Source organism: Suricata suricatta, chromosome 6 (assembly GCF_006229205.1).
Source record: "Suricata suricatta isolate VVHF042 chromosome 6, meerkat_22Aug2017_6uvM2_HiC, whole genome shotgun sequence".
NCBI classification, from domain to species: domain Eukaryota; kingdom Metazoa; phylum Chordata; class Mammalia; order Carnivora; family Herpestidae; genus Suricata; species Suricata suricatta.
This window is the reverse complement of record NC_043705.1, coordinates 75,379,257-75,400,281: the sequence shown is the minus strand read 5'-3', so window position 1 is coordinate 75,400,281 and position 21,025 is coordinate 75,379,257. Positions and strand designations below refer to the sequence as shown.

General features: G+C 36.8%; 1 protein-coding gene across 1 annotated transcript in view; it reads right to left on the bottom strand.

Annotated features, from left to right (window-relative positions):
• PAM (peptidylglycine alpha-amidating monooxygenase) overlaps nt 1–21,025 on the bottom strand; it is a 135,746-nt gene that overhangs the window by 95,652 nt on the left and 19,069 nt on the right. The window contains exon 3 of the mRNA XM_029941233.1: nt 5,436–5,493. Within this exon, the coding sequence (XP_029797093.1) occupies nt 5,436–5,493 (58 nt within the window). The remainder of the gene's footprint in view (nt 1–5,435; nt 5,494–21,025) is intronic.

The window sequence follows — 21,025 nt, the reverse complement described above, 5'->3', positions numbered from 1 at the left end:
TTTACTGAGGGCTTACCCCCGGCCAGGCTCACTTACTGCTCACAATGACCCTATGTCGGGTCCCTCCCCCCAGATAAGCCTTGAGGGAAGACAGGCTGAGTAGCTTGTGTACGGCCATGCAGCCAGCAGGTGGTGAGGCTCACATTTGTGCCCGGTGTGCTCCTTTACTGATCATACTGTTGGCTACTGGAATATTCTCCTCCCCTCTGTGGATCGAAATAGACCATCTTCCCAGTTGCAGATAAAATCCTGTCTCTCACATGATGTTTTTTCTGACTGGAACAGTTGGCGCTCATGTTTAGAGCTGGCCCCTAAAGTCGTCCTGACCGAAATAGCTAAAATGGCTACTTCAGAATGACTGTCAAAATATCATGTACCCTTCACTAATGAAGGGCATCCACATATCAGGTCCAATTCAAACCTGGGCTTTCTGAATTGGCCATTTTCCTGGGAGTGTCGGGCAGTGGGCGGCATTCTGACATTACTGCAGTAAAGCAGCACCGTCAACATGTCAGTTACTTTCTGGTGATCTCTAGTTGTATGTAACAGCAAATATCCTAACTCTCAGCTTTATAAGATGTGGTGAGATGGTTCCTACTCCTCCCTCTCCCTTTGTTTTATTACCTGAAAGAACCCGGCATTATCAGGGGTTGTCATGCTGGAAATGTGGTATTTGGGTAAACAAAAAATAGAAGGCATCCTAGAAATACTCTGAGACAAGACAGGCAGCAACATCTTTTCTTTCTTGTTTATGACCAAGAAAATCAGGTTTTATTCACTCATCAGAGACCTATAGGTGTAGCATATCTTATTTGTGATATCTCTCCAAGTATCATTCATTATGATGCTAAAAAGCTTCTGAGGGTGCTTGTGGGAAGATACCCAGCGGGCAAAGGGACACACAGACTACAGTTTTCATGTTGGAGAAAATCCTAGATAAAGAGGGAAGAGAAAGGTTATGCAGGCAACTAATTAGAAGGAGAAAGGTGACAGAGTGATTTCATAGGGATGGAGACCCACACATATGTACAAACACACACACACACACACACACACACACACACACCCTTCTATTTACTACAGTCAGGCCATAAAATGTGATTATCTGAGCACTGTATCCTGCCTGACCTTGGTCTTTATAGTCTTGTAATGACTTTATGTAATGACCCATAAACATGATCAAAATTAGATTGTTCCTGTATTTTTTGAGGTAACTCAACATCACCTGAACATGTGTTTTAAGAAAGGTCACATTTGGAAATATTCAAGTCTCGCAGTGCTATTCTGCAGAAGACATTGTTCTACATTCAAGACAGAAGCCCAAGAAAAGAAAAAGCAATGAATCATTAGATTAATTTCATCTATTTCTAAATCCAATGGCTTCTACCTCATTTGTATAGTGCAATTTGATAGATAGGGACCTGCCATCATTCACTAAGGAAAAGACACATTTATTTACTGGTCATCCATGTGAGGGAAAGCAAGTGGGTGAAGATGACAGTCAAATTTCTTGGCTGAGTGGGCTGCTGTCAGAGTCAATTCCCTGAAGTGTCTGTAAAACACCTTTAAGACAGCATCACAGTTCAGTGGTCAAATGCAGGTTTTATCATACCTTCACCCATTCCAATCTGTGATTTCTTATTAAAACAATAAACAAAGGCAATGCTCTAGGGAAAGCTATGATTTTGTTCAAAGTATAAAAATTATATTTATTTTCATTGGAGTATTTCCCCAAACAACTACTTTAATTCACATTTACTAATTCAATAGAGACATGTAAACACATCAAAGATGCTGTGCATACTTATACATAAAAATGCTGGGCATATGCACATATAAATTCTATGACAATTGTGATGGTATCTTCTCAAAATTAAGAAGTATGTGTATCTAAAATGAGTTTCATAACTAGTCACATAAGCAGAAAGGCAAAATTATGAATTATTCAAATGCAATTCTGGCTTTTAAAACCATCAAGAGAGTTTGTTTTAGTCTTAATAAGTAATCTGAATTGTATTCTGCCTTTTGTGATTTTCTTTAGAAATCTGAAAAGCCAAATGAGAAAGTTCTTTTCAGATGTTATAATATTTGTATTCTTGTCTTCTAGAATTCTGCCAGGCTGTAATTTCTTTGAATTGGTGTCACACCTCACATCCCCACTGCCTTGCCCAGTAACTGGCACACAGCAGAATTTATAAAATCTGCTAAATGTATGAATAAGTGGTTTTTCTTAATAAAGAATTATTCCCTTATATTCAAATAAGAGTATAATTTGAGGCAAAAAGCTAATGTGTCTACTATATGACACATTGCCTTAAAAAGAGCAAAGCACATCACGTTTTTAGTATTCAATCATGTACTAAGCAAGCAATACTGAGTCCCCACCATATCCAGTAGCACATATCCTGCTGGCTTTCAGAAATTGAAAAGGCACAGATAATGAAAGCAGAAAATATAAAATTGATAAATGTCTTAAGAAAAAATAAACAAAGTAGTCAATGCTTTGCAAATCTGTTTTTTCAACCATATCTAATCTTATGATAGGTCATCCTGAGACCGAGAATTTGGGAGAACCCACATTTTTCAATCATGACAAAGTCTTATTTACCAATAGCAAAACTTTCACTCTGGGAATCGGGAAAAGCTACGCACGATCAACCTCCCAACATACAACCTATGCATCCATTTTTCCTACTGCAAATCTTTCACCTTCATGCGTACTGGGTTTCATTTTGTAGGATGGTTTGAGGTGTGTTTTTGTTTTTGGCAAAACTGACCAGAGTGTTCCCTGTAGAGAGTGAAGGTTAAGGAAATGAAAGAATAATTGTATTTGATATGAGGCAGAGATGTGCAATTACTGTATTTCAGCTCCATCTCCATTGATAACTTCTTTCATTTCTTCCCCGATTCACCATCCTCACACAGCTAGTAAAACACTTGTGCATTTTCCTTGACCCCTCTGGCCCTCTGTTTCCTCCTCTATAAAATGGCTTAAATATGCTTAGCTGTGAGTATCTTAGTGTCTCGTAGGCCCTTGGTAAATGATGGGTGGTAATGAGCTGATTATATGAACAAGGATCTCATATATAAACTACTGTCCCACCATTTGATTAAATCAAAGGCAGAGATGCTCCTGTCTTTGTTTCTCTAATTATAAAGGGGACTACCTTCAGGTTTGTCCTAAGAATTAATGAGACAATACATGCAAACTTCCCCTTACTTAGTTCCTTATATAAATGATTGTTTGGTTTTCAATTTTCCAGTTCTAATTTGCTTACATCTAAACATCTGTGGTTGCTGGATTATGCAAATAACAGTAACCACAAATCGCCTGGAACTAGTACATTAAAGGACTCACACTAAAGATGAAACAACCCTGTTTTGAACAAGTGACAGAATCTTTAGTATTCATGCAATACTCCCAGCGATAAAGAAAAGAAAAAAATACCAAAAATCATTATTAATCTTACAAGGTCCTTTAAGGACCTGAGAACTGGGAACAGTTTAATCTTACAACGGGAGTGCCTAAGAAAATGCAAAAACATTTGGTACCCTCATTCTAATATAGTCCTTTATGAGTTTCCTATGTATATTTTCCTTGACTGAATATATTTACTTGTACTTCTCGATTTTAATTTATGTGTAAGTAAACACATTTATATTAGGAGAGCAATAATGCATTCCAGGATATATATTTATAGTCCTTGGAGTCACCAGCTCTGAAATCATATACTACCACCAACCTCCAGAAACAAATCAGTAACCTCTTAACGTGAGACCTGGAATATTGCTGTGAAACATGACGACCATATTTATACAGGCATGAAGACTGGCCTTCCCTTCTATGCAAATGTGAAATAGGAGGAATCAAGACTTTCTTGGAGCTTGGAAAGAAAATTTAAAATCAATAAAGAAAAATGCCTGTTAGTGAGTAAATATTATTTTCTCCTAGGCTGCCAAAAATGTGGATATGAAATTGAGGAAAGCTTTACTGTGGATATTTTAATGATGAATTTGTATCCTAAATCACATTTGGTATTACGCAAGGCACTACAATAATTTTTCTTTTGTCTTTAAAGTTAAAGTTGAGGATCTGGGAGCATTCTCCTTTCTATCTTTTTTCTTGGTAATATTCGATTATTATACAAAGTGAGTATACAATGCTCAACTTCCTAAGGTCTGACTTTTCATTCTTAGGAATTAACTCTGGGAACAAATTTTTATTTTTTCTTTATTTTTTTAAATTTGTTGTTTTTGTTTATTTATTTTTGAGACAGAGAGAGACAGAGCACAAGCGGAGGAGGGGCAGAGAGAGAGGGACACACAGAAGCTGAAACAGGCTCCAGGCTCTGAGCTGTCAGTACAGAACTCGATGCAGGACTCCAACTCACGAACTGCGAGATCATGACCTGAGCCGAAGCCAGATGCCTAAGGGACTTAGCTACCCAGGAGCCCCAGGGAACAAATTTTTAGAGTGCTATTCTAAGTTGTATTTTCTGTTGGAATTGCCACCAAAGTGTGTGGAAAAAATTGCACACTGCTCTGGCTTTTCAGGTCTGTAATGTATATTCCTGTGGGAACACCTCATGAAAATTTATCCTCAGATGGCCCTGAGGCAACAGTACACACTTTATAATTCACATAATGGCCATTTCAGACAGCCCACTTGAAGATTAGTTTCATGGGACCAAAGCACAGCTCTCATTACTATTACTTTCTCTCCCAAATTAACACCTCAAACCAGAAAAGCAAGCAGTGGGAGACAAAAACAAATCCATGAATAATTTGCCAATCACACCTCTTCCCCAAACAGTTAAAAGTTTGTCACAGGGATATTTCAATGAGGAGATGAAAACAGATGGTATTTTGTCACTTTTCCTATCTGATTTAAAATAAAATCTCAGCTAGGGAAGGCCCTGACATTTGTGAGTCCTCTTATTCTATAATGGAAACAACAGGACCAATGTTCCTGCCTATCCCTCTCTACCTCCTTCTCTTCTTTCTTTCTCTGTTTCTCCTTCCTTCCTTTCTATTCATCTACTATTTGACAGGTAAAATCTTAAATTTCCCAATGTTGATTCTAAGAACAGTCGATTTATAGCATGAACCACCAGGTAAATAAACAGTCTGTTGAGTGGAGCGGAATTAAGCATCCAGCCACAGACAGAAAGCCAATAGTACACAAATGGGACCACGCAATATTGGAGACCATCGACATCTGCATGCAACTCCCTAACTACAGTTACTCATGAATCTCTCCAGATACAGTTTTCAACCTTGTCTCTGAGTGGCTCTCTCTAGTTTGTTTCTGCATTAGGCATGATAAGTGCATTTTAGAAACTGACAGGAAAAGATTAATATGCTCATAACTATCAAAGAGAACCTGTCACCGATTTCAACCGCCCACGCCGGCACACCGTCCAATTAACACTTACTCACGAAGGCTTCCTCATCCACTGGCAAGCGCACTGACATGCAGAAGTACGTATCAGACTGTTAGAGAAAAAAAGATACAAAATCTGAATTAATCCGCTGCTAGTAAAGAAGAAGAAATAACGAGTAAAAGCATGGGTTCTCTGACTGAACAAGAACTACTGGCCTAATGAGTTGAAGCTGCCTGCAAATGGGTGTGGCCAGGTCAATGGAACGGCCAAGTCTAGAATTCAGGTATCCCAAACATTTTTCTAAGACTCTTTCCTAATTCACCTCAAATCCTATTTATAACGCCAATTGTTCTGAGTGATATTTCTAGCTCTGTCACAGTAAAAGGCAACATTTTAGATGCTTCTATAAAAAGAGTGAAACACTTTATACACTTGACTTTAAAATGGTAGAAGTTAGTTGGTGTTGGCCATCTTCACTATATGCATAATTAAATATAGAATTTCCTGAATCACTTTACAATTGTCCAAAATATTAATTAGAGAAGTACAATGAATAAAAGTTGATCTTAAAATATAATATTATGTTTGGTTCTCCCTTACTTTAGTATTTTTATGTAGTACATTGAAGAAATCAACATTAACTCAAGTTATGCTTTCTTTTCTGGCAACTAGTCTCTTATTTAAATGGTCATTTTTCCAGTATCGAATGTATTAACACCAAGAATCTTTGGTGATGAAAACTGCAATTTAAGGAGAATGGGCTTCTCTGCTGATCTATGCATTCTACTTAGTGGAAGACCCTATGCAGTGAAGTATGCACCAACAATAATAATATACCCAATACAAATACAGACTGCATGCATTTAATAATTCATACTTCGTGGATTATTACTATACAGTGCTGGCATCAAGAAACTCCATAAACATGGATAGAGATCATTTGGGTATCTCTGAACCTACTAGTTAGCAGTAAACAACTGTGAAATTTATTCCTCTTTTTAAAATTCTGTGGTCGGTGGGAAAAAGGAAGTTCAAATATACAGCAAATCACCATCTCAAATTTTGAAAAATTATAAAAAATGGTTCAGTCTTTATTAAAAATTTAAAAAAATTTTAGTGTCTATTTATTTTTGAGACAGAGACTGAAAGAGCACAAGTTGGGGAGAGGCAGATACGGAGATACAGAATTCAAAGCAGGCTCCAGGCTCTGAGCTGTCAGCACAAAGCCTGACGTGGGGCTTGAACTCACCAGCTGTGAGATCATGACCTGAGCCGAAGTGTGGGCTGTCCAACTGATTGAGCCACCTAGGCACCCCCATTACTACTTTTATAAATGCCATTTTTTTCTCAATTGAGCAAACTCTTTTGTTTCCTTAAAGGCTTTATAATTATTTAAATTCGCCTTTACTTTGGTAAGAAGGAAATATGCTGGGAAATGTTGAAGGTTGTACAGTAAGGAGGTTAATGACATAAACGATGGACATGTGCCCTGTGTATCTAAAACTCGTGAAATACAATGGCAAAATAATGCTTAAAGATCTTAGAATTATACACAAGATTGTTCATAGATATTTTTCCAATCTCTGATTTATTACTGTTACAAGACGTACCTACTCCATTCCAACATAAAACGTAGGGAGTTTAAGATTCTTTGCTATTTGGTCATCCTGATCTAAAAGCAATTCAGAACCAGAAGATATTTTGTGGCTACTACAGAGCTGCTGCTACTATTACTGTTTCTAAGCCAACAGTTATGAATGGCTATTATGTTCCAAGCATAGTTCTCAATGTTTTAATTGTATTAAATCATTTAATAATTAAAACAAACATGGTAGATAGATACTATTATGCATGCCATTTAAAGGCAGTGAGAATATAACTAACGTTTATGTGCCAGCACAGTTCTAAACACTTTATATGTATTAACTTCTTTAATCCTCAAAACACATCTTTATGATATAATACTATTATTCTCCCCATTTTACAGCTAAGGAAACCGAGGCAAAGCAATGTTAGGTAACTTTACTGTCTGTTCTAGCAGAAACCTGATGTCAGGCTGATAGGCTCTGGAGTCCCCACCTCTTTGCTCTAGAAAGCTGGCAATTACACATCTTCGCTCTGCCTCTTTGAGATGGAAATCTATGACCCAGAACTGTCGCCTCACATTCTGCTCTGGTTCTCAGCTCGTGGATGCCTTGCTCTTACTTATATCACTGCTTCCTGTCATAAAAATATGAGAAGTTTGTTTTTCCTCTGGATAGGTGCCAATGAACAAACCCAGATGGACTAGGCACACGGGCCAACCTCCCTAACACTCCTCAGTGCTTTTCCCTTAGTGCCCCCCAGACTTCAAAGGTCTTCTGCTCCGTGTTTCGGCAAAGTTGGATTCAGTCCACACTGTACCTCCTTCACTATTACAATGGTTAATACTGAAGAAAATGTGTCCTTACCACTTTAACTAGCGTCCACCTGATTTACCTTTGTCACTAACAAGTGCAGGAGCTGGTATGTGAACACAGGCAGTCTGACTAATGCATTACGGCTCATTCAAAGCAATATGAACAATTAATGACTTACAAGCAAATATAAAAAGGCCATTTAAAGTAGCTAAGCATATATTTGTAATAAGAAAGGATCATAAGTTGCAATTAAATGCAAACCGAACAAAACTTCTTTTATATTTGGACTTACAGTTTTCGGTTTTATTTTACCTTTCATTTTATTATAAACCGTCTCAAGTGGCTTTTGGAATATAGTAAGTTATAGGAATAAGTACATATATCAAATTTAGAAAGTTGGTTCTTTTGATTAAAAATAAACAACTAAGCACAATAATGGTTCCATATACAGAACAATGGAAACTACTATCCTACTCAGAATTGATCATATCCATATTGTAATTCTTATTCTCCAGTAGCTGCACAATTTAAAAGGACAGAATAACCTGGGAATGTCTTCCTCTTATCAATTTTTATTTCTTGGCTTATAAGTTCTCCAATAGTGAAAATGTATTCAGATTTCAATGGTTTCTTTCCTGTTCTGCAGAAACCAGTTGTAAAAAAATGGGTAAGAGATTAAGGAGATCCTCCAATTTGGCAAAATTATTTTGGGAGAACAAAGTCTGTATTATACTTTGATCAATGGTGTACCATGCCCCATCATACTCTGATTTAGTCTTTAACTTATAGCCCAATTTTCAAGATAAAAGCAATTCTGTTAGAAGAAAAGGTATAACTTTTTTTTTCTAAAAATGAGCACATTAAAAAGTAGTGTGTCTCAAATCAATAATTAGCCTTCAGCTGAAAGCTCTGAGGACCACAGTTGGGCAGAATAGAGAATAACAGAAACATATTTAGCCTTTTCTCTGCAAGTGTAAAAGGTGTCAGTGTTTTGTTCTGTAGCATTCTGGTAACATGGTTTGGTTCCTAGAATTTAGTTGAGAGCTCAAGATCTATGTAAGGGTATGATCCTATGGGATCACATGATCTAAGGATCATTTACAGTGTCTAATCGCAGAAGGCATATCTTAAGATGACTCAGGGCCAAGTTCTGTCCCCCTTAGGCTAGCTGAGTCCGAGTAAGCTCTTCTTTTGTGCTACTTTGCTTTCTTCTCACAATTATGCTGTGAGTAGGTCTAACAGGCACTGCATCATTTTTACAGAAATGGAAACTGATTCACAGAAAGGTTATTGATCTACCTAAGGCCACTCAGGTGGTTAGTGTCAGAATAAGGATTAAAAGCCCTCAAGTTTATGCCTTCAAGACGATTAGAGATAACTATGTATCTTTCCTGCCTGTTTCTTGCCATTAATCTAGTTTCCTGCCATTTAATCCAGTTAAATTGTGATTCTGGAGAGACTTTGAACCTTCACACCTCTTTTTCTCTGAGACTAAATCCTATATTTAAAATTAAATGTAAGGCTCTTCATAAGTAAATGAGTAACTTCCCCCCCCCCCCAAAACAGGTAATTTGCTGAATAATGGATTGGATAGTGGCGTTTGCCAAACTATTATGAACTCATTATAGCACAGGGAAAGAAAGATTATTTTGGTGATTACAAAATACTGTTTCATCAGTACAGGTTAATATCTATAGCAGGTAACCAAGAAGGGATAGTTACTTTAAATTTAAATTCCATGCTGTAAGCAATAGTCAATATAAGAATTTAAGACTATAATAACATCTAATCACATAGTTAATTGCTACCAACCTTGTGATAGAGAAACTTTTTTAAAAAACAAAGACTCCAAAGACAGCAATATTAAGAAAACCGGAACAGTACATTTTTCAAAGTAATAAAATCATTATATCACTGATATGAACAAGTAAGCAGTTATGTTTTTCTGTTTTGCAGAATGACCATCAAGAATACTATGTAATAATATGCTGGTCAGATCAATGTAACCTCATACTATCAACCAACATACAAAAAAATTCAAATGACTTGAACATTCAGTCAGCACTTGGTGTATGATACCCTGTAAAAAGGAAAACATTTATTGAGGCTTCTACTCCATTCTAGGAGCTTTCCATCAGTTATTTGGCATGATAGTACTGCCAGGTAGTGTTTAAACAGACACTGTTTTAAAAGTGGAAAACCGAAGCTCAAACAGATTAAGTAACTTGTTTGTGATTAAACAATATTCTTGAAACTGATGAAATGGAATTTGAACCCAGTTCTTTAAAGCACTTCTCTTTCCACTATAGGAAGGCAGCTACTAAAAGGTTGTTTTTCGGGGTGCTGGTGGCTCAGTTGGTTAAGCATCCGACTTCGGCTCAGGTCATGATCTCATGGTTTGTGAGTTTGAGCCCCATATCAGGCTCTGTGCTGATAGCTTGCAATCTGGAGACTGCCTCAGATTCTGTGTCTCCCTCACTCTCTGTCCCTTCCCCATTCTCGCTCCGTCTCTCTCTGTCTCTCAAAAAATGAATAAAGGTTAAAAAAATTTTTTAAAGGCTGTTTTTCAAACCTATCTAATATCTGAAAAGAAAATGTCAATTCTTAGACACAACATTAGTTGTTTCCTTGATTAAGGGGAGAAATAAAGGAATCAAGACACATGGACTTTAACAAGAAGTTTTAGTGCAAGTCCCCTAAATTTTCAACAGCACCTGAGAGTATTTCATGAAAGCCTGTTGACAAACCACAAGGAACCAGTCTACAGCCACAGCAATTTAATTTTGCCATTATTTTGTTTCTGCAAAGTAAAGCTATTTGATAGCATATACATAACTCAGATCAATTCTTCTCTCCAGCACATTCTGAAGACACAAAAACAGCACCTTACTGCCCATTATAATAGCTTCTTCATTTGAACACACTGTCCCAGAAAGGATGCTTCCATAATTCATCCCCAACTACCAGTACAACCTTTCACCATTTTCCATATGTCATCATCATGAATCCTCGTTTTCTCTCTGTGGGAAAAACATTGGATCTGATCTTGGTGCCAGGGGACTATCTGTAAAATACTGTGGATTCAAACTGCTAACACAAGGCTCAGATGTACAAAAAGGGAGAAATAATGTGAATCTACATAGCCGTGTTTCCCAGTGCTCTCTGTTACCGCACATCAGCCAAATCTGAATCAAGAGGGAGATGATATTGCTGACGCTTCTTTACTGCTGCTACTGGTAACTATCCAAGAAAGGTACATTTTTCTGACAAACGAAGTGCACTAGAGATGAAAAAAAAGTGATTATTAAATAACTCCTATTATAGTCTATTAAATCAAGTCATTTTATTTTATTTTTTGTACTTTGGAAATATTTATTCTCTATACTATGAAGAAGCTTCATTTTATATTATTTTATTTTGTTTTGTTTTCATTAATATACCCTTTATTCTGAGATTCTTTTTTTTTCCATTTTAATTTTTTTTAACATATTCAATTATTTTCCATCATTTACAATACAGTAGTTGCAATGATACTCCAAACAGAAAAGCAAAGTAAAAAAATCAAAACACCAACTTCTATTTCATGTAATTAGACTTATACAGAAATTAGAAGGTTAAGTAACAACTAGTTAATCACCTAATTTCACAGCTATCTGAAGGGCAATCGTTATATAGCAGCTTATCTATGATACATTCAAGATACATGATACAATTTATTACTTGCCCATAAGCTACAACACAGCCTGCTTAATACCTTTCCTTAAATTCCACCTCTGTACTACAATATGCTTGAGGTCCATGCAAAAAAGGAGCTCCTTTTATATAGGAAATGGATGATTAAGTCTTTGGTGTTGTAAAAGCAACTTCATTTAAACATAACCACCCCCACCACCAAAAAAAGAAGAGGAGGGAAAAAAAAAAAAAGTAAAGAAAATAATAAGGAAAAAACCCAAGACACACTTCCTATGGGAAAAAAAAAACAGCATGTAATTTCTGTCCTTGACGGAATGTATTAAATAAGAAGTCATTTTAAAACGAGAGTTCTCAGACAATAGGGTTTAGTAACACCTTCCTTACATTATTTAAAATATGCTCTTAATTTTGATTTAGTCATTTGCAAGATAGAGATCCAGTGGTTTCTACAGAATCAGTAGTTAACAAAATCAACTGCTTATTTAAATTAATATGGGACAAACAAAACCATCTGTTCATATAAAACCAGTAATTTTTGTTTTGGGAAACCAGAGGTACTATTCAGATTCTAGTGTTGAACACTATCATTTGATCTTGATTAGATAATATCCTCGCTGCCCTTATATATATTTTTTTAATGTTTATTTATATTTGAGAGAGAGAAAATGTATGTGTGAGCATGCACATGTGTGTGTGCACATGTGTGCACACACGTCCACACGTGAACAGGGGAGGGGCAGAGAGAGACTGAGAAAGAAACTGAAGCAGGAGCCCAACATGGGCCTCCAATCTGTGAACTATGAGATCATGACCTGAGCCAAAGTAGGACACTTAAGCAACTGAGCCACTCTAGCTGCCTTTATATTGGTTGAACTTGAAGAATCCCGGCAGACATATTTCTTAAGGAGACTATTCAGTGCAGTGACACAAACAGGTTTACAAACAGGCAACATGACCCGGTTTTACCTGGACATGTTTATTTCTGCAGCCCTTTGCAAATCGGTTGTTTTCTGTTAATAGGCCACAACCTATAGAAATATTAATATTGTGTATGGTATGGTCTCTGGTAACCTTTTCTCAGCCATCCCTTGCTAAATAACCAGAGTGGTGAAATCGTCTCATGGTGCCAACTTTGACTTTGTGCCTTAATGTAGTTGCTTGCAAAGCAAGTAGTAACCTCTTTACCAACCCAGATCATGCACACTAACTCTGATCGAGACAAAGTGTGAAGGATCCACAAAGCCCTTCATTTTAATAGAGACTCCCTTTGGGTTTAAATAATTTGAGTTCTGCAAAGAACTAATAGAAATCTCAGGGACTGATGGTAGTAATGCCAGTCCAACAAGGGAAAGGCTCAGGAAGTGATCAGGCCTCTTTGACAAGGATTTCAGTTAGGAGAGGAAGGAAGCAATAGAAAAATTATCTTTCAAAGTTGTCTCTTTATTGATCCAGATGGAAAATGGAATCAAAGTGCTATTTCCCAGAGTGACTTTAATGCATGCTTATTAAGCTTATACTGTATTCCTTAACATCATCCTAGTATAAAAGAAAGTAGTCTGTATTTTCAATATCATCCTAGAATAACAGAAAGCTAAAGCAAAGGAAAATTACAGCAAAGCACAGAGGATCTTCTTAAGTGAAAAACTCAGGTTTAAGAAGTCCATCTCTCTAGGCAAACCAAGAAACAGATCCTTAACTAGAGAGGACAAACTGAGAGTTGCTGGAGGGGAGGTGGGTGGGGGATGTGTTAAATGGGTGATGAAGGGCGATTGTGATGAGCACTGCTTGTTGTATGAGTGATGAGTCACTAAATTCTACACCAGAAACCAATATGGCATTGCATGTTAACTAACTGGAATTTAAATGAAAATTTGGGGAAAGAAAGTCAGGAAAGAATATAAACAAGAGTTTCTATTTTAGATTCCGTATTCTATATTAAAAAGAATAATAGGCTGTTAAACTTCTTCACCAATATATACTTATGTTGGGAATTTGGAGGTAGATGAGGAATAAAAACACTTTAATTAATAAAAGTCTGTTCTCTAAAACAAGAACTTAAGATTCTGACAGATAAAATCCCCTAAACTGTCACTCTGTATATAGTCTATCTTCACTTTCCCCTTGCTGTTGTCCTTCCCTTACCATATATATAAAAAAATACATGGCTATTTATATTTGTATTCATTAGGCTCTGGAAGAAATAGTCACCATGAAGATTTTATGTTAAAACATTCCCAAACTGACTAAAAGGAAGCATTCTCCAAAGAGCTCCACACTCGCCCTAATATTAAGCTATAAGCCCCAGCCTCACCAACTTTTTGGATGTTTAGCCCAATCTAGAATGTAATCTTCTTGTTATAGTGTCGGTCTTGCATCCTATTTAGAATAATAGCTGGCACATACTGGGAGCTCTATAAATATTTGCTGAATTTTGCATGTACCTTCCTCCTTTGGTGGCAATAAACTGACAATTTAAGCAAGGCTGAACAGAAACCTGTATTCTCGATGCTGCCTAATTAGGGTTTTATACAGCATCACTTTTTCATATGAATTTTATCCTTCGGTTGATTCATCCCAGAATCCCATTTGCATTTTTAAACTATAATCACACTGTGGCTGATGAGGACAAGATTCTTAATGCCAAGTAGCTCAAGTGGAAGCTACTTCCTGGCAAGGGCTCTTCTTTGGGAATTACAAATCTGTGTGAGCAAATGATGAAGGAAAAAATATTTTGGTGAATGAACATCTGTCTGAGAGCTCTCACACACTTTCATTTAAGAGAAAACAGAAAGGAGCTTACTAATAACAGTCTATAATTAATCACCTATGGCACAACAGGTGGTGACAGTGGTGGGGTCCTCCTCGAATTTGTGATTATGGGGAAGTTATGTCAAAGGAAACTAGAGTTCTGAACAGGGGATGCTGATGGCCTCTACTACTTACCTTCTCCAAGCTTAAGCCAGTGGTTTATGCTTTTCATCATTTCCCCAGAATGGAAGTAGTCAACTTTTGGAACCTTGGGCCAACATTAACTAGCCACACCATGTTTCTCTCTTTTAGCATACCACTACATCAGATCTGTTTGGAGACACTTCAGAATAGAAAAGGCCCCAAAGTCACTACCCCCAAGTACTGTATTTCTATGTTTACTGGCTTCCATTTGATTTGGGGACCATACAGCATCGTGGAAAAGAAGCTCCAGAATTCAACAGGTCTGTCAATTAATTTATCACTTGAGTTGCCTCCTAGTCTCTTGAAATTTAAAAGGAACCATCAGAAAACAAAATGGTCTATACAATTTCTGTTCTTTCTGGGCTTGCTACCATATATCTTGTCATAGTCATCTCATTAATACTTGCCTACCTTTAGATCTGTTGTACTGTGTCAAAATTCATTCATCCACCCATTCACTCGTTCCTTCAACAGACATATTTGTTGGGAGACTCCCAGGAACCAGGCACTAGGCTATACCCATAAAACTGTAAGCAAAGGTATACATGGCTCCAGAATTCAACAGGTCTGTCAATTAATTTATCACTTGAGTTGCCTCCTACTCTCTTGAAATCTTTTTTAAGTTTATTTTTTTAGTAATCTCGAAACTCAATGTGAGGCTCAAACTCACAACCTCAAGATCAAGAGTTGCATGTTCTTACAAGTGAGCCAAGCCAGTCGCCCCCATTTTTTTCTTGAGAGCAACAGACAGCCAATGAAACTTTTTGTAGGAAACTGACATGGAGGCTAAAATTAATTAGATGAGGTGAATAAAAAAAGCCATATGGTTATTCAGAAAAGTGATATTAGCTTGAAACTGGGTGTTTGCACTGAAGAAGGAGAAAAGAGAACAGATTTCAGAGACATTTAAATGGTGAAACAGCCATGACTTAGGAGTGGATTCAAATGGCAGGGAAGGAGGCAGTACCAAGGATGATTCCTAGATTTCTGGTATGCATAGCCAATGCACATAGTAGCATTCAAAACATAAAACACAAGAAGACCAGGTTTGAAGAAGAAGACAGATTCAGGATTGGGTATGTTCAACTTAAGAAGCTTTTGAAAAATCTGTAAGTAAATATCAAATGGGAAGTTAGGTCAATGTTCCTTTTAGAGGAAAGGCCTAGAACTGTACATTTATGCAATAGGTAAACTGGTGGTAACTGGGCAGTGGGTGTGGAGGAAGCTCTTTTGTGAGAACAGAAAACAGAAAAAACAAGTGACTGAGTTGTAAAGTGGCTAGTCAAAGAAAGAGAAGCCAGGGAGGTTGGAGAAAAACCAGGAGAGAGTTATGTCGTAGAAACTGAAAAAAGAGAATGCTTCAAGAAGGAGGAAATACTTGACAATGTCACCAATTAAAACCCATATGTTAGCGGTTTCTTATGGGAATGCCTACAACTCAATACTAACATTGGGACATTTTCATATGTGTGTTAGTATCTTATTTCAAGGAACCCAGTTCCTTCCAGTGGCTCCTCCTCTGAGGACTAAGACTGTAGATACTCTGGTCTCTGGTCTCATAACTCAGGGTTTTCTCAGGCCTATGTAAAACTCCAGCCACACGCAAATTCCAAATTCCCCACAGACGCTAGTGTTGGCCATCCACACCATCTCCCAATAAAGAAATGCCTGCAGCAACAGTACTCAGCACAGTTACCACAAAGTACTCTCACAAGCTCCTTTGGTGATGGTCATAGGGCCCAGGGCAACTTGAGAAACAGGAAAGAACATCAATGAAAAGAAAAATTAAAAACAAACAGGGATGCCTACTGGCTCAGACTGAAAAGTCTGTGACTTTTGATCTCGGTTGTGGGTTTGGGCCCCACACTCGGTGTAAAGATTACTCAAAAAATAAAATAAAATTTAAAAAAAAGAATGAGAAGAGAAAAGAAAAAATAACAATTATATAGCAACAACAACAACGAAAAAATTAGAAGGCTAAAGAAAAAAGATGGGTGAATAAGTCAGTTTAAAATAAAACCTCTAAATATTCAAAATAAAACAATATATGAAAAACTACTGGAAGCAACACTGGTATTATACAAGCTCAACAGAGTAATGAATACTACCAAGTACTGCATCTCTGTGGATGCTTGCTGATTTTCACCCAAGAAACAACTCCTATTCCATAGACTAGAAGTGTTAACAAAACCTAGGAATCTGAATACCTGATTTACCCCTTCAGCACACACTGATTTAATTTCCTGTCATGTATTAAGGACTAATGAAATGACATACTATAAAAGTATATAAGTGGAATATAAAAGAATTAGAAAAGGAAAAAAAATCACAATAGTAAAATAGGCAATTTTTAGTAATAACCCAATAAACTTTAGCATACTTATATAAATGTTAGAGCTCTGGGCACGAATCTGAGTCTTCAGTTTTCTAACACAAATACTGTGAAAAACTTGAAATCGTTGTATTCACTTTCCTCCTCAAATAAATCACATTTGGTTCCCCAGCAGCCATTGTATTATCATAGCCCCAAGGAAGGAGGCATGACTAATGCCAGCCAGGAAAGGGAGAGAACATGGTATAACCACGTACTCTTCCATACAGGAAGAGGAAATAAACAAAAGTCTCTGGACAAGAGGAAGTTAATTTCATAGTCATAGATGAGATAGCAGAGTTGATACCAATTAAGAGAACTGAGCCCAAGAACTCCATTCATTTGAAACCCCTTCTACTGCCCAGGGCCACTCATGCAAGACGCCCCCCCCTTTTCTTAATGTTTATTTTATATTCAAGAGAGAGAAAGGGTGGGAGTGGGGAGCAGAGAGATGGAGACAGTATCCTAAGCAGGCTCCAGGCTCTGAGCTGTCAGCACAGAGCCCGATATGGGGCTCGAACTCATGAACTGTGAGATCATGACCTGAGCCGAAGTCAGATGCCCAACTGACTGAACCACCCAGGCATCTTAAGACCACTCCTTTTCATATACCCAGATACTATCTTGAAAAATAAAAAAGGAAGGAGGAAGGGAAAAATCTTAATCAAAAGTTGAGATGATTGTCTGAACCCAAAGGGAGTGGGAGACCCTCAACTGTTACTTTTAAGGTTTTCTTCCCTTACCATTCAGAGTGTCAGGAGCTTAAGAAGCTAAATTAGATCAGTTTTAAAAATTAAAAGCTTTCTTTTCTTTGCATACTTGAAGAATAGTGTGTAAATTGTGACTCTGCTACATACATAAGCAAAGAACAATTTGTAAATTAATGTATCAATTTACTATTTGTATTTTTGCTATTTGTTATGCATTGATAACTGGCTTCAGCAAGGTATACCACTACCTGATAGATTTCCTGTGGAAGAGATGTAAAATATGCAAATACTCTTGTAAAGCTCAAATATATTTATGTACTCATGGCAATGACTGACAGAATTTTTGACCTGAAAGATGGCTGATTTTTACTTCTTTGATGGTGGTACTTAAAATTGGTGCAAAGATTTCAAAAAAGCAAAATGGTCATGTCCAGTTAGGGCGATGAAAGTGTTTATCAGAAAAAGCCCTTTTTTCCTATAATGGATTGAGCACACACTCACCAGAACGTATCAAAAGACCATACTAAATCAAATACATGTCATCTTAGTCATATGTAAGAGGCCTAAGAAAATGTTTGTGATCACTAAGAGTAAATTTTGTTGCAAACTACGGAAGAACCCAAAATGGCTTAAATAGAGATGCAGTCTCTCACATGTGTGAGAGTGAATTCCAGAAATAAGACAGGTGCCGGAATGGTTATTTCATCCAGCAACTCAACAGTGTCATCAAGGACTTAGGGTCTTTCCAGGTACGGGCTTTATCATATTCAGTATATCACGTTTCGTGTGTAGGATTCTTTTTCATGATTACAAGACTGTTGCGGCAGCTTCCCATGTCATATTCTCAGGAAGTAATTCCCAAAGGCTGACAGAGGGAACGCTCTTCCTTCAGTTCCATCTCAGGAGTGAAGCTTTCCCAGCTTCCAGCAGAATTTGCTTCCACGAGAATTCCCTTTACATCTAAGTGGCCAGAAATATATCACATGTCATTTCTAAACCAGTCATTACCAGGTTAAAGGAATTAGTATGACTGGCTTTCTGGGCTAGGAAAGGCCAAAGAAAGAGAGAAAATGCTTGTAGAGTAGGCAACCAATAGGTCCAGACAGAATATTACTGAGAACGAAAACAAAAGTCCTCATAATTCTAAACTTAACCAGTGGTAGATAATCTTTGGGCACCTGGGTCCATTTCAATATATTGATCTGCGATATTCAGAATTTTTGAATCCTTGTCTTCTTGCCTTGTGAAATAATTATGTCAACTAACTATATAGTAGATTAGACATCTTCTGTTGCATCTCTTGAGAAGGTGCCAAAATACACTAAGATGTAGAGGCCAGGAGTAGATAAAATGGCAAATTCTCAGTTTGGCAAACCTGATGATCTTGAAGGAAATAAGAGATGGAAAACCAGTTTTGTTCTAAGTGAAAAAAAGACAATTTCATCTTGTGAAAAACTGTTTTTTTCTTCAAAACAAGAGGTACTACAGGCATAGTATGCTTACGTTTAGCAAGGGCGAAATCATTCTGTCCCTTTCCATCTCCCTCACAGTGATATTGTAACCTAGTCATTGTCCCTAGACTTCAAAGAAAACATTACTACAGAGTCGCATCTTTTGCCTTGAACTTCTAAGAGGAACTATAAAATCAAATATAAAAATATTCTTTGGAATGCTCTTTGCTTTTCCTTCACACATCATAAACACCTCTGTTTCAACATCAGGCAGTTAGAACAAAGCTCCTTGTTTGCTAGTCTGTCTCCTGTTATTACATTGTGTTTTAAAGGCTGAAGCCTTGATTTATTCTTGTTTGTATTCCTGAAGACCACTTGGCATAAGAACTGGGTATGTAGTGAATGTTGGTTGCATTTGTTTGTTGAATTTTTAAAAAATACATGACTAATACCCTTTCATAAAGGGCCTCGTCCTACAAAAATAGCTCCAGAGCATTGAGTCATTTTTTTCCCTTAAGAATTTTATTTATGTTTTTTTTTTTGCGGGGGGAACACGATCAAACTAAATTTATCCCACTGTAATTTTCCAACTTCCATTTAAAGACAGTATTAGTAATTTAAGAAAATAAATTACTCTACAAAGGTTGTCTTCTCTTTGTATCTCAACTCCCAGGGGTGAACACTTGTCACTTGGTTAATGGAGTTATTATTATAATGAACCAAATAGCTTAGAAACTGAAAATGTCCATTTTACAGATATGTTTTTACTTGTCATCAGTTAATTTTACATTATAAACATAAATACTGCACTTTACTATTCGTGTCCTTTGTTAGTAAGCCTAGCAATAAATGAAAAAGTACATTCAATATTTTAAAGTTGGCTTTTTTAAAATAGTTTCATAGACTTGTACACACACAACATAATAAGAACAATAAACTAAACTATCATTAGACCTGATATTCAGTTTGGCAAACCTTATGATTTTATAGTAAGTGCTATAACAAAATATGACCTTTTATACCCAACAGTTATAAAATATAAACTGTGTAAACATAATAAACTGAATTTAAGAGTGACTAAGTGGTTTTTTATTATTATCGTTAAATTAACATACAATGTATTAGTTTGAAGTGTACAACATATTGGTTCAACAATTCTATGCATTAGTCAGTGCTTACCACTATAATTATAGTCACCATCTATCATCATAGAATATTATCACAATATTATTTTTTTAATTTGTATTTATTTCTTTTGAGAGAGAGGGTGAGAGAGAGACTGAGCACAGGAGAGGCAGAGAGAAAAGGAGAGAGAGACTCCCAAGTAGATTCTGTGCTGTCAATACAGAGCCTGACATGGGGCTCGATCTCATGAACCATGAAATCACAACCTGGGCGGACATCAGGAGTTGGACACTTAACTGACTAAGTGCCCTATCATAATATTATTGACTGCCTTCTCTATGCTGTTCTTCTCACCTCTATGACTTATTTTAAACTGGAAGTTTGTACCTTTTAATTTCCTTTATCTATTTCATTCTCCTCACCAACCTCCCCTCTGGCAACTACAAGTTTGTTTTCTATATTTAGGAGTCTGTTTGCTTTGTATTTTAGATTCCACATATAAGGGAAATAATATGGTATTTATCTTTATCTGTCTGACTTGTTTCACTTAGCATAATACCCTCTAGGCCCATCCATCTTGTCTCAAATGGCAAAAATCTCACTCGTTTTTATGGCTGAGTAATATTCCAGTGTGTGTGTGTGTGTACATGTATATACATCCATTTATCTATCAGTTTTTTGCATAGTTTGGATACTGTAAAATAATGTTACAATAAACTTAGGGGTGCATGTATCTTTTCAAATTAGTGCTTTCATTTTCTTTGGGTAAATACCCAGTAGTGGAATTAGTGAATCATATGGTATTTCAATGTTTAATTTTAAAGAAACCTCCATACTGTTTTCCACAGTAGTTGTACCAATTTATATTCCCACCAACAATGCATAAGAGTTCCCCTGGAGGAAAGTTTTCTTTCTGTAAAAGTATTTCCATTGACAAATC